The sequence below is a fragment of the Lygodium microphyllum genome, chromosome 1, assembly GCF_053477565.2.
Source record: "Lygodium microphyllum isolate KBCC chromosome 1, Lygodium_microphyllum_v1.1.10, whole genome shotgun sequence".
Classification (NCBI taxonomy): Eukaryota; Viridiplantae; Streptophyta; class Polypodiopsida; order Schizaeales; family Lygodiaceae; genus Lygodium; species Lygodium microphyllum.
The window spans coordinates 150290224-150307127 of record NC_141135.1 but is presented as its reverse complement, the minus strand read 5'-3'; the positions used below and the strand labels follow the sequence as shown (position 1 = coordinate 150307127).

Below are 16904 nucleotides of genomic sequence, written 5' to 3'. Positions count from 1 at the left end.
AGGTCTTCAATCCGGACTGAAGTAATGCCGAGCCAATCTCCATGTTCAAGCTCTAATCCAAAGCTTTGATACCAATTAAAAGGTGAGAAGGATGAAAACTTGCTTGGAAGTGAGCTACGGCAGAGAGCGAGAGCAAGAAGAGAGAGAGAGACACACACAAATGGAAACTCCAACAGTCACAATGTGTGACCGGGCCTTCCTTTATTCAAACTGTCACTAAAAGAATAAAGAATAAAGTGACGATGATGGGCACCTGCCACCTGCAGTGTGTAATGGCGGGTACTGTCAGTGTAGTAATACACGAGCGGCTAGGCAGAGGCGCCTTTACCCCCAACATTACTACTACTGTATACTTGATAAATTGGTCCCCATACAACAGACCTCTTGACTATTAGGTTGCAAAGAATGTATGATCTAGTAAACCCCCCTCATATGCTTATTTGTGTGTCTTTAGTTGTGAGGCTTTCTGCCATGTATCCAAGGACTAGCACAATAAGTTAGATCCTAAGTCTAGAAAATGCATCTTTCTTGGTTACAAAGATGCACGTGAGATAGGCTATCACCTATGGGATTCACAAGCTCGAAAGATTATCTACAGCCATGATGTTGTTTTCCATGAGGAGAAAATGCATAAGCAACCTGATCATGTCGTTGAGGTAATCAGGGTGATATTTCAAAAGGAGCCTCCTACTACTATATAGCCAGCTAGATAACTTGTCGCATCAGTTGATGCCCCAGTGGCCTAGGTCCTTGATGCTCCACAGGATGTATAGGCCCCACAGCTTGTCTTGAGATGGTCTACTAGATATAGATGACATCCTACACAGTTTGAGTCCTCTATGAATTATGTTATGGTGACAAATTCTAGTGAGCCTCTCATTTATGATGAGGCCATGCGCAAAGGTGATAGTCACTCTTGGGAGAGAACCATGTAGTCAGAGTATATGACTCACTATACAAAAATCATATGTGAGATTTGGTTCCTTTGCCTAGTGGCAAGTGTGCTTTGCCATGTAGATGGATGTATAAGTTGAAAAGTACCCCTTGATGCCCCAAGCTGGAATACAAGGCCAAATTGGTTACTAAGGGGTTCAAGCATGACATGGTGTGGACTTTGATGAAGTCTTTTCTCCGATTGTGAAGATAAGATGACTACCCTACGCTTGGTACTGGCTTTGGTTGCTTAGCTTTTCTTGGATCTTTATCAGATGGATGTCAAGACGACTTTTCTTCGTGGGGGGACTTGCATGATGAGATTTACATGGAGCAACCTAAGGGCTTTGTGGACGCTCATAAGGGAACACCTAGTGTGCATATTGCAAAAGAGTCTTTATGGCCTTCAGCTAAGCACCTAGGGAATGGTACCACAAGTGTGATGCTTTTATGCATTCACAAGGATATTCCCATAGTGATATGGATCCGTGTTCATACAACAAGAAGACTTGTGATGGCAACCTTATGATTTTGATCCTCTATGTGAATGATATATTGATTGTTGGGAGTGCTCCTGATGAGCTAGATGCCTTGAAAGGTCATCTCAAGAAGAGTTTTGAGATGAAGGACATGGGACAGGCCTCACATATTCTTGGAATACGCATTATGTGCAATCACTCTAAGGGGCTCCTCTACTTGTCTCAAGGAAGAAGTACATCTAGAAGGTCATTGAGTGGTTTTATATGTAGGATGTTAAGCCTATTGCCTGTCCTTTACCTTCTCACATGAAGGTTAGTTCAGCCGATTGTTTGCAATCTGATGGTGAGCAAAAGGCTAAGATGGCCAAGATCCCTTATGCATCTGCAATGGGCAATTTGATGTATAGCATGATAGCCATTGATCTTGACATAGCATTTGCAATGGGAGTTGTGACACACTATATGGCTACACTTGGCAAAAGACATTGGGTCTTCTTCTTCTTCTCTCTCTCTCTTCGTTCTCTCTTTAATTTTTTTTATTTTCTCTTTTGAATTTTATCTTTTCTCTCTCTATAATTCTCTCTATGTGTGTTTATATTATTATTATTCTTCTTCTTCTTCTATCTCTCATTTCCTCTCTCCTCGCTTTTCTTCTCTCTCTCTTTCCCTTTTTTCTCCCCCCTTCTCTCCTCTCTTTTTCCCCTCTCTCTCTCTCTCTCAAATTTTATCTTTCCTCTATAATTCTCTCTCTCTTTGTTCATATTCTATCTTCTTCTTCTTTTCTCTCTCCTTTTATTATCTCCTTGCTTTTCTTCTCCCCTCTTCTTTCCTCTCTTCTCCTTCTCTCTCTCAAAATTTATCTTTTCTCTTTCTATAATTCTCTCTCTCTTTGTTCCCTCTTTTTTTTCGTAAATCTCTTTGTTCCCTCTCTCTCTCTCTCTCTCCTTTCTTTTCTTCTCTCTCTAGATCTTTCTCTTGATTTTTTCTCTCTCCTCACTTTTCTTTTCCTCTCTCTTTCAAGTTTTTTCTCTCGCTTTCTTCTCTCTCTCTATTTTTCTCTTTCCTTTCCCCCCCCTCTCTCTCTCTCTCTCTCTCTCTCTCTCTCTCTCTCTCTCTCTCTCTCTCTCTCTCTCTCTCTCTCTCTCTCTCTCTCTCTCTCTCTCTCTCTCTCTCGTAAAGAACTATGTCAGAAAATGATTACTTGTGGATCTATAGATTGGGCCAAGATGGGTCCTTGAGTAGATGTGTGTTCAAAGATGGGACTCTTGGAATTTCTCAAAGAGAAAAGGAAATTAATGTCATTTTATAAGAAACAAATGGTGGAATAGGGCGTCACTTCAATGTCAAAAAAAGTGCACATACATTGCTTTAATCATAGCTTTCGTGGTCAATTCTATTCAAGGGTGTGGCTTTTTTTTCTCAAGTATTGGAATGGATGTTAGCTCTCAATTTTTGCCATTAGAAATGATAGGATGGAGCTAATATCCCTCATATCCCACCACCCATTTGAGAAGTGCAGCATAGACTTCAGCATAGACTTTATTGGCCCTATTAGGCCAACAACTCAATACTAACAAGTATGATACATCATCATTACCACAAATTATCTTACAAAGTGGATGAGGCTAGAGCCACTAGAAATGACATCCACACTATGACAAAGTTTCTATGGAAGAAAGAGATCTCACAATTTGACTATTCCATAGAGCTTGTGAGTGACCTATTGAAAGCATTACTCAAGGTCATTCAACATATGTAGAGAACAATCTTGATCATTTGCTAGAATTCTTCACCTTACTATCCACATATGAATGGACAAGTTAAAATAATGGAAAATGTCTAGTCATTATGCTAACAAATACAACCTTCTCCACATAAGGGGACTAGACATAGAGCTCATGGTAGCACTTTGGTCTTATTAAACTACTACAAAACAACTATTGGGTAGTCCGTATTTAGAATCACATACAAAACAATGAAATCTTACACATGTAATCTTTAGAATCACAGTTTAGAAACAATGGGATGGGAATGCATAGACCGAAAGATTGGAGTAGGTAGAGGAACTCCCAAACTTCCAAGCACCCATGAAATGATAGTACAAAGTAGGTTGAAATGGTTTTGATTAAAGTCGAATGGTTTTATTGTGTTTTATTGACCTTCTCTTGTGTCTTATGTCTCTATAAATGGTCTATATTTTCTATGTTGTTGTGTTGTAAGACTTTTTAGCTTGGAACTTTTTTTAGCTTTGAAGAGAAGAGTACAAGTTCTTTGAATCTCGTTTGAAGAAAGGAGCAGTAGTTGAAGACTAAAGTGAAGACTTGGAGTAATAGTGTTAGTAAAGAGCTCTGAAGGGACATTGTAGTGGCTCTAGTGACTCTTCGAATTAGCCATACCCCTTGGAGGGTGACTCCATGACCAAGAAAGGGTTTTGGGAATTCATTCTATGGTATCCTCATGTATGAGTGATTGAGAGTATGTGTAAGAGAAAGAGATATTGGGTGAGAGATAGTCATATCAAAGGCTGAAATATTGTATATGAGAGATATTGTGAGAGAAGAAGACACGACTACATTCATGGAAGTTCTAATATGAAGTTTATGTGATTGATTCCATTCATATGATGGTTTATAGTTGTTTTTTTTCTCGTTTGTTCATTTCTATGAAGACTATGATGTTCTATTGAATATAAATCTATGGGAGATTATGTCTATGATGCTACATAAAGATTATGTTCTTATTGTTCATGTTGTTTTCTTTGTATGGTTCTATGAGAATATGAAAAAGACCATTGTTGGTGCTATAAGATAGACTGTCTTGTAGTCCCTTTTCTATATTCTTGTTATTTGCTAGAGAGCTCCATGTTTTGGTGTGCAGTGGGGAAAACTAGCATCAACAAGCACCCAAAAAAGACTGAAAATGGAAGGGACAACATTGTTGCAGAGAAAAAGAAGCAAGAAATATTATAAATTCCAAGAACTTCAAAAGAATTGGAAGAATTCATAGCCAAAGCCATTTTCTTCAAAAGATTCATTTCCCAATGGCAGAAGCATAATGTTATGTTAATGTGGGTCTTATGTGATGAATTGTTCTCTCTATATGTGAAAGCAACAGAGATGCATCTTGGTGTCAAATTGCTTGGGAGAAATCTAAAGATTTAGAAGCATAGAGATTGTTAAAAGATGGTAGATTTGGATGTTGTTGAGGAGTTGCACAACAATATTAAGTGGGAAATAGTAAAGAAGCTTCATGAGTATTGGTTCGTGCAAGTCCACCATAACAAAAAGAAGAAAAGCTAAAATCTGTTCGTGGACTTTAACAATAGGACAACCCATTGGAAGTTGGCGGATCATGTCTTCTTCACCACATACACTATTGAAACCCTTCAAAGTTGGTATTATCAAAACAATGGCCCCATGGCTATCCTTAGATGAATGAACTTTGAGACCTTCAAAATCAAATTCATTTCCCTCTACAATGGCACGGGGATAGAATTTAGAGACTATGAGAAAGAAGAAGTAGAAGAAATGCTAGCTAGAGAGTCTTTTAGAGACTAGAGCTAATAGAAGAGCATTTTGTTCCCTTCTCTAGAGCACTGAAAGTTGGGTGGAGCTGATTGTCTATTCAATGAGTCAATAAAGAGACAAGCATTTGACCGTCTTTAGAGGTACGTGAGAAGGCGGAAAGCAAAGGCTAGAGTAGAGAATGAGAAAGCAGGAGAATAATCTTTTGATGCCCTTGCGACACTCTTTATAGAAGTCCCAATGGCATAGCTAAATTAGGGTCCCCTTCCTAGTTAGATATGTCTTGGAAATGTTGATGATAGACCAAAAAATGTAGTCCCATTACATATCTTTAAAGGATTCTACAATAAAGACTCCGATCTTCATGTAGCAGAGTTTATGGTAGCATGTGTAGGCAACAATGCTAGAACCTGAGAGTATTGGTTGGCAATATTCTTGGCAAGCAACTGCAATTTTTTCTTCACCAAATATAGATGTGAAGGCTTTAAAGATTGGATGCAAGAGAAATTCATGAATCTAAGTTAGTTCCCTAGAGAACAAGTTGAAGTGTTTGTCTCTAGAATGAAATCCATGTTGAAAAGATGGACCAACCATAATCTAGATGAAGGAATTTAGAAGGGAGTCCTTCTCAGAGTGTTACTTTTCCATTATATTTTATAGCGCAAATGTTTAATAAAAATTATAGATACATACATGGGAGAGTTGCTCATCCATGCATAGGGGGAGATAGTACCCAATCTTGTATTGTACATGTCTCCTTCTCTCTTGCAATTTGTATTCTTGCCAATTTTGAGTTGATTCTGTGTGATTGTATATTGAAGGACTACAACATTGGTATCAAAGCACATTGATTGGTTAGCTTGTCAATATGATTGTGGAAGCATAGATCCATCTCAAAGCATTGCAACATCATCATTATCAAGGTTCACTCTTGTATCCATTGGGTAAAGACCCTATATAAAGGATTTTGGAGACAAAGGCTATTGTGTTAGCAATTGTCTTGTGTGTGTATACCTATATGAGAATAGGCTTAGGCTAGGAAGTTGGTTTCTTTAAGTTTGTAAAAAAGAAAGGATTTAGGATGTGTATGTGTAGCCTATGCTAGCCTTTGCATTTATGTAGCATATGTCTTATCTAGGCATAATCACAACTTCTACTTATACCTATCATAAGCATAGCCTACAAGTAGTTTCACTTGATCCTAGCCTAAGCCAAAGTTGTAACTTAGTCTAAGTCTAGGCTAGGCCTAGCTTAGTCTAACCTAGCATGGATTCTAGCTTATATCTAGTCTATGCGTAAACCTATCCTAAGCCTATGTCTAGCCTATGCGTGCTCTAGGCATAAGTGTAGCTTTTGCTTACACCTATCATAAGTGTACCCTACACACTTAGTTTCAATTGATCTTAAATTAAATCAAAACTATAGCTTATGTGCTAGCCCAGCCTAAGTAGCTTAGCCACCTAGCATGGATTCGAGCATATAACCACAGTCTATGTATTAACTTGGCCTTCCCATGTCTACTCTAGGTATAAGCATAGCTTTTGCTTACACCTATTATAATCCTAGCTTATACTAAGCTTCATTTGATCCTAGCCTTAGCCAAAGCTCAAGCTTATGTGCTAGCCTCGCCTAAGTCTAGGCTAGTCTAACTTAATCTAACCTAGCATTTATTATAGATTATACACTACCCATGTATAAACCTAGCCTAAACCAAAATGTAGCCTAAGCCTAGCATATTCTTAGTCTAAGCTAGGCTAAGCCTAAATGCTCTTTATATTTTCTTCTCAAAAGATTTTTAGGTTCAATGAAGAAGTTAAAGTCAAAGATCTATTGCTCTAGCCTCTACACACAAGAAGCCTCCCTCCAGTAATATATACCCTAGAAATAAGTTTATATCTAAATTTAAACATCATGTCCATCGCACCCCCCCCCCCCACACAAGCTCTCTCTCTCTCTCTCTCTCAGATACACAAAGAAAACAAATAAAGAAAATAAAGCAAGCAAACCATAAGCATGTGTAGTTCTCTCTCTCTCTCTCTCATATATACAATTTCCACCATTAGAGATCTAAAATTGAGTAAAACAAGCTACATTGTCATTTCTTCTCTTTTACACACACACACACCCCCCTACTATCCACCTACCCACACAACACACACATATACACACTCATCCTTTCTCTTTTAATGTCAACTTGCTAGCACATGCACACACACACACATACATACATATTCTCTCTCAAGTTGTATCACAAGAGCTAAAATTTGAGTAAAACAACCTACATTGTGATTTGTTATCTTCTTCGCATACACCTACACACAAATATAATTGTGCATGCATATACATGTACACAAACACACACACACTTCCTCTCAAGATCTATCACAAGAAACAATGTTAAAAAGAATAAAAGTACCCTTGAAGCCACATGTTTTTGCAAAGAGTTTATAGAGAGAGATTGTGCCAAAGAGAAGCAAGAAAAGAACTCAAAAAGGCATGAAAATGGAGGGAAGATGATCTTACCTTGATGGTTTTTATGCCTTTGTTCACTTCTTGGTACATTATTTGTTCCAAATGAGTAAAGAAAGCGGAGGTTTTGGATGTAGTTACAAAATTATATTTTATTTTCTTCTTTCCCAATCTTGGCACCTTGGAGGGATTCCTACAATCACACAGATATCTAATTTTGTCTTGTGTAATATTGCACAAGAGTTATGTGTCCATTGTATGGCTAAACATAATAGATCTTTTTGAGGGTACATCTATGTTAGCTTAATCATGACAATTCACATTCATGATAATAATTTGGAATACTTAATATAACTCAAGATACGATGAAAAATTTTGAGACAATATCCTTGGAGCACAATGTGCCTAATTTAGAGCTCATTTAGAGATGGTTTGCTTATGAACATAGAGAGAGAAAAATTGGGTAGATTACATTGTCTTCAATTGATGTGCCAACCATCACACTTTGTTTGCTTTATAAAGTATATATTTCTCTCTCTACTCAATTACTTCCTCTCTCCTTGCTAAGGGGCTTGAAACTATGTGTTCATGGAGTTCACTATTACATTGACTTTCATGTAAACAAGAGTAGTGTTCATGTAAAACTAAGGTATACTATTAAGAATACTACACAAATTAGAAAGATGAACTTGTAAAAGTGTAGGAAGTTATAAAAGCAAGTAGGACCAATGTGGTTCCTTGAAGGTTGCATCCATTGACTAAATTGATTTATGGATATGTTGAGAAGTCTTTTTGTCGTGGATACTCTCATAAAATCTCTCTCTCTCTCTCTCTCTCTCTCTCTCTCTCTCTCTCTCTCTCTCTCTCTCTCTCTCTCTCTCTCTCTCTCTCTCTCTCTCTCTCTCTCTCTCTCTCTCTCTCTCTCTCTCAACTACATATCTAATTGAAGCCTGCTTCATAGGGACAATGTGTTCCGTAGGTAGCTATTATTGTTGATTGTCACTCAAATTACTTAACAAGGAGATTGGGACAACCTTGAAATGCAAACATACACTATAGGGTTAACAATATGAAATGACTCATTTGATCACTTCTACCTTAATAGTAGACTCAGTTAAGTATAAGGATCAGGAGGTGGAGGTGGAGTGGAGGCATGATTGTTTTCACTAATGGCAGGAGTAAGGGGCCGAGGGTTAAGGGGCCGATGCCCTTTGAAGGGCTCGTCGAACAACATCCTCTTGGTACTAGCACTAGTGCTGGACCTCATATCAAAATCCATATTCATGTAATCAAATGTATCATGACTTCCCACTACATCATAGAAAACACGCACACACAAATAAGTGTTAGAAAATATCATTCTCAATTTCGTTAGGTAATCCTAAATATCACAATAAATTTTTTATAAATTTTCACATTGTGAACTCTGGATCATGACTGCATCGCAAACTTTTGTGAGGGAAGGATCACATACCTGGCTAAGTGTGGTTGGGGGCAGGGGTTGCCGGCCCATGTGGGGACCGGTAGCCACTCACCCCAAACCACACCTAGTGAATTAACTAGCCCCTCACCCCAAATCACACCTTTGCATGGTAGCTCCCTGTCCCCAACTACCCCTAGCTAGGTATATGGTGCCTCCTTAGTTGAAGCTCATGAAATATTGCATAGAAAAACAAAGGGAAAAGAGCCCTTTTGACTTTAGGTTGAAAACCCCCCCTCCAAAAGTGCCCCTAGCTAGGTGTGCGATGCCTCTTGAGCATAAGCTAATGATGTTCAAAACTTCAGGAAAAGAGTCCCGTGTCTCACACACGTAGCTACATATCTCCCACCCCCATCCGCCTCTTGCTAATTATGCGGTTCTTCCTAAGGAGAAGCCCCTGATAGCGTTTAAAATTGTTGAGAACCAAGGGAAAAGAGCCCTTTCTCTGGCAAGGGGGAGCAACCCCTTGTCCCGAACCACAACTACCTACGTCTCCGCTGCCTCTCGAGGAAAAGTTTACGATCATGTCATGTACCTGGAAATGAGCATCGCATTCTTGTTCCTCTTGCCGATATCAAGCTGTGAAATCCACGGCAAGCCGCCGCTACATAATCTTTCATTCTGCTTAAAGGGATCATAGACGTGGATGTGGAAAGACCATCATCATGAATGGCCATTTCCGCCGGCAGGCTGTTCATGCTTTGTTTGGACGTTGCACTGACGCATATAAACATATACGATGCCATGCTGAGAAGTATGAGAAGATTCATTGTCGCCGAAGGGTTGAAGAAGAGGAACGACAGGCCGCCGGAATGACAATTACAAGCTGGTGGATGTACTCTTGCAGCTCCCTTCCCAGCTACGTGTCCGATTGCAACCATATTCTGTAGTTAGCAATTAATCGGTCACAGAAGATCATTAAACTGGGACACTCATCGTGACTCATTAACACTCTGTTGATCAAGTTGGTGGTCACCTACATCTCACAAACGCATCTGTCTCTCTCTCTCTATCGGGGTGTGCGAGAGGGACACGTGGGTAAAAGCTTGCCCTTTGGGGGGGAGCCTGGAGGTGCTCTGCGCCTCTGGTGAAGATTCCGAGCCATCACATGCCACGCGCTTCAAAATTCAAGCACCAGGAGGCTCACATGCAGGCCATCATCAGAAATCTGTTCGTCTGATTAATGAAATGATGTGATGTGATAGGGTTTTATTAGACAAACTATTTATATAAGAGCTGGGAATTGGCCGGAATGCAGTCCTTTATGTCAAAATACTATCGAGTAGCTCAAATACGGAGCAAGGTTCGAGGCCTGTCATAACTGCAGCCAAATCGAAGACTTTCAAAGAACGTCCTCTAAGACTTTCAAAGAACGTCCTCTAGCCCTGAATGAAAGAACTTTAGAAGACCCATAAAAAAGGTAAATAGTAGGAATAATAACTAGTCCCAACGCAAAGTTAATCTTCTTTTTGTTTTTATATTTATAATTAGTATTTTGTGCGTGCTAGGCTGGTTGGGGGTAGCAAAGTTGTATCACACTGCAACTTCGTTCAACAATCAATTTTTTTTACTCTCTCTCTTTTTCTCTTCCCAATTTCTTATATTTAATTTTCTCTCTCTCTCTCTCTCTCTGTGCTTTTTATTTTAATTTATTTTTTCTCATCTTTTGGTTCTCTCTCTCTCTCTCTCCTTTTTATCTCTCCTCGCTTTTCTTCTCTTTGTTCTTTTATTCTCCCCTCTCTCTCTTCTCTTTTTCTTTTTTTTTCTTCCTCCCCTCTCTCTTTCTTTTTTAAAATTTATATTTCCTCTCTCTATTATTCACTCTCTCTGTGTTTATGTTCTCTCTTCTTCTTCTTCTTTTTCTTTCTCTTTCTCTCTCTCTCCCCCCTCACTTTTCCTTCTCTCTCCTCTATTTTTTTTACTCTCTCTCCCTCTCTCTCTCCCTTTAAATTTTATATTTCCTCTCTTTATAATTCTCTCTCCATGTTTCCCCCCCTCTCTCTCTCTTCTTTTTTTCTTCTTTTCTCTTTAAATTTTTTTCTTTTCTCTTTCTTTAAAATTTTATCTTTCCTCTCTTTATAATTCTCTCTGTCTATGTTCAAATTCTCTCTTTTCTTCTTCTTCTTCTTTTCTCTCTCTCACATTTTCTTCTCTCTATCTCTCTCCCCTTCCCCTCTCCTCTTTTTTCATTTTTTCTTTCTCTCTATCTCTTTCTCTTAAATTTTATATTTTCTCTTTCTATAATTCTCTTTCTCTCTATTTCCCCCTCTCTCTCTCTCTCTCTCTCTCTCTCTCTCTCTCTCTTTTGCTCTCTTTCTCTCTTCCCTTATTTTTCTCTTTCCTATGTTCCCCTTTCTCTCTCTCCCTATTTTCTTTCTCTTTCAAATTATATATTTCCTCTCTGTCTCTCTCTAAGCCAAAAACTATATCAAAGAAGGTTTAATTTAAAAAAGACTATTCTCTTTCCTCTTTCCCTCTCTCTGTCTTTCTCTTTCTTCTTCTTCTTCTTTTTATCCTCCTCCTCCTCCTTTTCTTGTCTCTCTCTTTCTCTCATTCATCTTCTTCTATCTCCCTCTCAAAGTGTGTGAAATTTTGTTCAAAAAACTTTTAAAAATATTTAGATTAAAAGAAAGTTTAAATTAAAAAGTTTAATTTAACTGAGAGAGAGAGAGAGAGAAAAAAAAACTTTTGATTTAAAAATATATTTGATTTTGTTGAGAGAGAGAGAGAAAAAAAAAACTTTTGATTTAAAAATATATTTGATTTTGTTGAGAGAGAGAGAGAGAGAGAGAGAGAGAGAGAGAGAGAGAGAGAGAGAGAGAGAAAACCTAGGCCTTGCATATGAGAGAGGGAGGGAAGAGGAGGGAGGAATTTGATTAAAAAGGGAAGGGGGAAGAGAAAAGGAGAGATTATATGTGAGAGAGAGGGGGGGTTTTAACTTTTTAAAAAATGTAAAAGAGACAAAAAAAAAAAACACACACACACACACACAAAATGGGCGGTAGGGGAGGGGTTTTTAATGAAAAAAGGAAGAGGGAAGAGAAAAGAAGAGAGTACACGTGAGAGAGAGGGAGGGGAGGGGGTTTTAATTGAAAAAGAGAGGTTTGGAAAAGGGGGTAGGTTCAGGAAGCCCTCTAGAGGTTCGGGGCTTTTCGAACCTACAACCAAAATAATATAGTAGTAAGATTTTTCGTAATGCTATAGAACATTTTAATATTACAAGCAATTCATGCATCTAGTTAAACCTTACTATTTTTTTCATTAACAATTCGCACATGGTATGTTTACATGTGTAGCTTTAGGAGTTTGTGTAGTTATGTAGAGGTTCACATACATGCGGCTATGATAGTATGAGTTTGAGGACTCGTATGGACTCCTCTATAATTACATATTCATGTGCAAATTAGAGTCATGCAGGATATTCACATTGTTATAAAAGTGCCACAAACTTATAAAACGTTAATATCATTGGTCAAGGGGCTTATTTTTATGTTTTGGGAGTACATGTGCTTACTTGGAAGGTTTGGGATTACAAGGTGGGCATGCCTTCTAAGTCCTCCTTGCTTTCTCCCTCGCCTTCATAACATCCACTTTATCTTTATATATTAAATACAGCTAACTCTAGCATAGTGCACAAGGAATGGTAGGCTACTGCATGGTTTGCACAAAGCTGCCACCATGAGGCAAAATTTTGGGGAAAGGGAAATTGGCATGGGAATTTGCTTCCCTCACTTCTTTCCCCCCCGCCCCCCAAAAAACAAAAAAAAATAAAAAAATAAAAAAATCAAAAGTTGATCATACACATGATCACCAATCTTTTCATATGGATAAAACATTTATCATGCATATCACCACTAATGATTCTTGTTAATAACTAAACAAAAGTTTTTCATGCACAATATCACCAAACTAAGGTTAGCACCATTTGGACATTTAATTGTATACTCAATGCATCTATCTTAGATTAAATGTGTCACATTAAAAATGTTGTATTTTTACTTGTTGTATCAAAAGTAACTATGTCACATTAAAAGAAATAAACATTAAAAGTAACTATGTCACATTAAAAGTTTTTCATGCACAATATCACCAAACTAAGGTTAGCACCATTTGGACATTTTATTGTATACTCAATGCATCTATCTTATATTAAATGTGTCACATTAAAAATGTTGTATTTTTACTTGTTGTATCAAAAATAACTATGTCACATTAAAAGAAATAAACATAGTGTTTTAAGCAAATATTAATCCAAGTGCTCTAAGCTATGAGCTTGTTGGGCTAAATGCATAATAGTTGGGATATTGGACAAGCTTCTAATCTTTCAGGAGCTACAAATCGCTTTGGCAAAAATCTCTCATCTTGTCTTCTTGATACTCCACTCTAACATGTACTCTCTTCTCTATCCATAGAAATCAAGGATACAATACTAGCTTTAAGATATAGTGGACTCACCTATCTTACCTTCCCATGTTGTAATTCGAAAGCTTGAAAGCTCCAAAATGGTTCTATGACCTAAGCAATACGATCCAATATCATCACTCCTTTGTATCCACCACCAAGTACGCCAATTATGAGAGAAGAAGATGAATAAGAAGAAGGAGAAAGAAGATAGAGAAGAGCTTCTCAACATTGGTTCTTTGCTCTCTCAGAGTCTCACAACCTTACATATAACCTCAAACACAAAACCTTTTTACCGTGAATGGGAAGAAGAAGAAGAAGGGGATTTAGAGCTTCGCCTTCCCTCAATCCCTCATTCAACATCCCTCTTATTTTCTCTCTCTCTCTCTCTCTCCCTCTTACTCTCAACAATGAAAACAAGATAATACAATGGTTGGTCAATGGTTACATCGACAAAACTTTCGTAGCATGGAAGCATCAAACGGATGATTACAACTAAGAACTCCCACCCTTATATAGACCACAATTAGAATTATGGTTAGGTCCCTTGTCTAAGGTGCACCCTATTTGTGATTTAGGGTTTATATCCCTTTTGCGTTTTAGGGTTTCTATAACTATGAATTAGTTTTTGCACTATCTTTTGGACATCCTATCCACTTTGTAGACTCTTACTTAGTCATTGCTTGTCAATGCATACTTTTATCTTAACCTGTTGAAACTAAGCAACTCATACAAGTTATGTAGGTGCATTAAGTACAATTACAAGTGATAATACAATGTGCATAGGTATATTAAAAGTGGCTCTTACAAAATAATACGACCACAATAATAATGTATCCATGAAGTATCACAAATGATACAAGTGCCTAAACATAATATACTCAAGCACTCCAAAAAATAATATCCTGATAAAAATAATATCATCACTTATGCTTGACTTTGCTTTTACAAATCCTAACTTTAGCCTCCTCAAAATGCATGTAACATTATTCCTCACATTCCCCCCTCCCTAAAGGAGTGCCAATTTCATGACACTCAAAGGTAGACATAGAATGCTAAGATAGTCCATGAAGTAGCTCTGAAGAAGTGATAGTCCTTATGCAAGAGTAGTGAATGCTACTAGTAAAGAACTATTACTGATGAAGGTGATGATGTTCCTTTTGATGGGATTTATGTTTGGTACTCTTGTAGATGGAAGCGATGTTGGTATTGTGGTAGATGGCAAGGATGACAATGTTGTTGGTGATTGAGCTTATAGAAGATGGTGTGATTGATGTTGGTACTCTTGAAGATTGACTGTCTAACTCCAAGCAACCCTAAAGGATATCCCACATTTGAGGACCCAAAATTATGAATAGATTATTGTACAAATACTATATGTGAGTATGCATGCTTACATTTGAAGACCCAAAATTATGAATATGTTATTGTACAAATGCTTATATGAGTATGCATGCTTACATAGGCTAATACTTAATTAGAAGAATGCTTCATGGATTCTTCAATTAATGATGATGGTTGATGAAGCAGGGGTCTTCAGCTGATGATGATGATGGAAGAATTGTCATTGCAAGTGGGAAAGAGAGTTGTAGAAGAAGATTCTAGGGAGACACTACTAGTAAGATGGACAAAAGTCGAGTAACTCTTGAAGCGCATGGTTCTTTGTTGAATCAATCACATGTAGTAGTTGATGGAATTGCTATCTTTTGGCTTGAAATACTAATCCATTAAACAATGAGGATAATCGACTAGCATTGGGAAAATGAGATGACAAAATGAAAAGAAAAAAAGTGCAAGTGACTCAAGGAGATAAGTTTAACCAAGGTGAGGACAAACTCCCTAGGTATGTCTTGACCTTGATGTGTCCTAAGTAAATGTGGGAAAAAATGGGAAGAGGGCTAGGGATTTTGAGACAAAGCTCACCAATCAGGGCTATGAAATATATCTAACTTAAGGATCCCTAGGTGTGATGTAGTGCTCATAATTGCATTTTTCTTTTTTTTTTCTTTTTTTTTTCCTTCTCTCTTTTCTATGTTCCGTGAATAATAACAAGGCCATACAATATAGCTTGCAGCCTTACAAAGTTGAAATTGAAGCGGAAGAGGTACGAAGGCTAATTTTGTAGATAGTAAATCTAGCTCAAAGAATGGAGTTGTGCATTGGAGTGTGCACGACAATGAAGATTGAATACTAAGCCTAGATAATTGAAATGCAATGCCTTATTGTAAAGAGATTGTAGAAGAAGCATACTATTAATGAAGATTTGTATTGTTAATGAAGCAATTGCTAATTCTCCTGAGGGGATCATGACCATTGGACATTATAGTCAAGATATGCCTTGGTTGAAGGATTTGTGACCTCTTTGTTGATGATTTTCTTATATCCTTGTCTCCTGTTGAGTCTCTAGGGTGATCTTGTTGTCTTGAGTGTGTCCACAACTTGAATATTCAAGACATTTTTCTTGAATATTCAAGAGTTTTTTTAATTGCTTATGATGTTATCTTCAAGTCTCAAATGTTCGATGCTTTGCTTTGTCACCTATTGTTATCCATCATTGTGCATCCTCTTGGTGAAACTTTAAGAGTATCATGCAATAAAATTGAATCCAAAAGATTGAAATTACCAAGGATAGCTTTGGGACTTTTAGCCACCATATCTTGATGAGAAGTTGAGAGCATATTCCTTGTATCATCGTGTCCTCACATAAGATACAATATTGTTCCTAAAACTAAGGGATTTTGGCTCTACTAATGCAATACATCAAGGAAAAAACATAAACTAATAGTATATATAGGTGTTAATGTTTTATATTTTTAGGAATTCAATAGTTGTAAAATTTCAGACGATACTTCAATTCAACAAAAGCATGCAAGTCAATTAGTTTAATGATTAACTCACATAGATAAGTAGTTAGCTCACTAAGCATGAAAGATCCTACAAAGTGACTGGCAATGTGTAATTCCTCTTTCATTAAAATCTTATCAAGCAATGGGTGATGTTGCAACATCTGTGACAAGTCCAAATTTTGGGTAAGAAAGATGGAGTAGAGAGAGGTCAAGTCATGATAAGTGAGATCTAGTTGCATGGTAACAACTACACATCATTGTTCAGTTGCTTCTGAAAGGTGAGAAGGATCGAAGCTTGCACGAGAGAGCTATGGGGGGAGAGCAAGAGCAAGAAATGGGAACTCCAACAACCACAATGTGTGGCCAGGCCTTCCTTTATTCCAACTGTCACTAAAAGAATAAAGAATAAGTGACTGTGACAGGCGCCCGCCACTTGCAGTGTACAATGGCGGGTATTGTCAGTATAGTAATATACATGTGGCTAGGCGAAGGCGCCTTTACCCCCAACAACCTCCCACTTAAAGGTGAATCTACCCCAATGAGAGAGAGAAAAAGGAAAAGACAGTACAACATGTACACATATACAATAGGATGAGGAAAAAGACATCATCTCATCCAATGCCCATCAATCTCCTGAGGAAGTGATAATCGACAAATATGTGCAAATAAAGGCACCAAAATGTGCTCATATGGAAACAATTTTTTGTAAAATGACTAATTGCAAATGTACCTCTTGTCAAAAAATTCAAATATGAAGCAATGTAAAATGTGT

General features: G+C 37.7%; 1 protein-coding gene across 1 annotated transcript; it reads right to left on the bottom strand.

Moving 5' to 3' along the window:
• Positions 1-8234: 8234 nt before the first annotated feature.
• Positions 8235-9888, bottom strand: LOC148041819 (uncharacterized). Its single transcript, XM_087688765.1, has 2 exons — positions 9421-9888; positions 8235-8716 (listed from the first exon to the last, which is right to left on the bottom strand). The coding sequence occupies exons 1-2, from the start codon at positions 9764-9766 to the stop codon at positions 8520-8522; spliced, it is 543 nt and encodes a 180-aa protein (XP_087544891.1). The 5' UTR covers positions 9767-9888; the 3' UTR covers positions 8235-8519.
• Positions 9889-16904: the final 7016 nt, after the last annotated feature.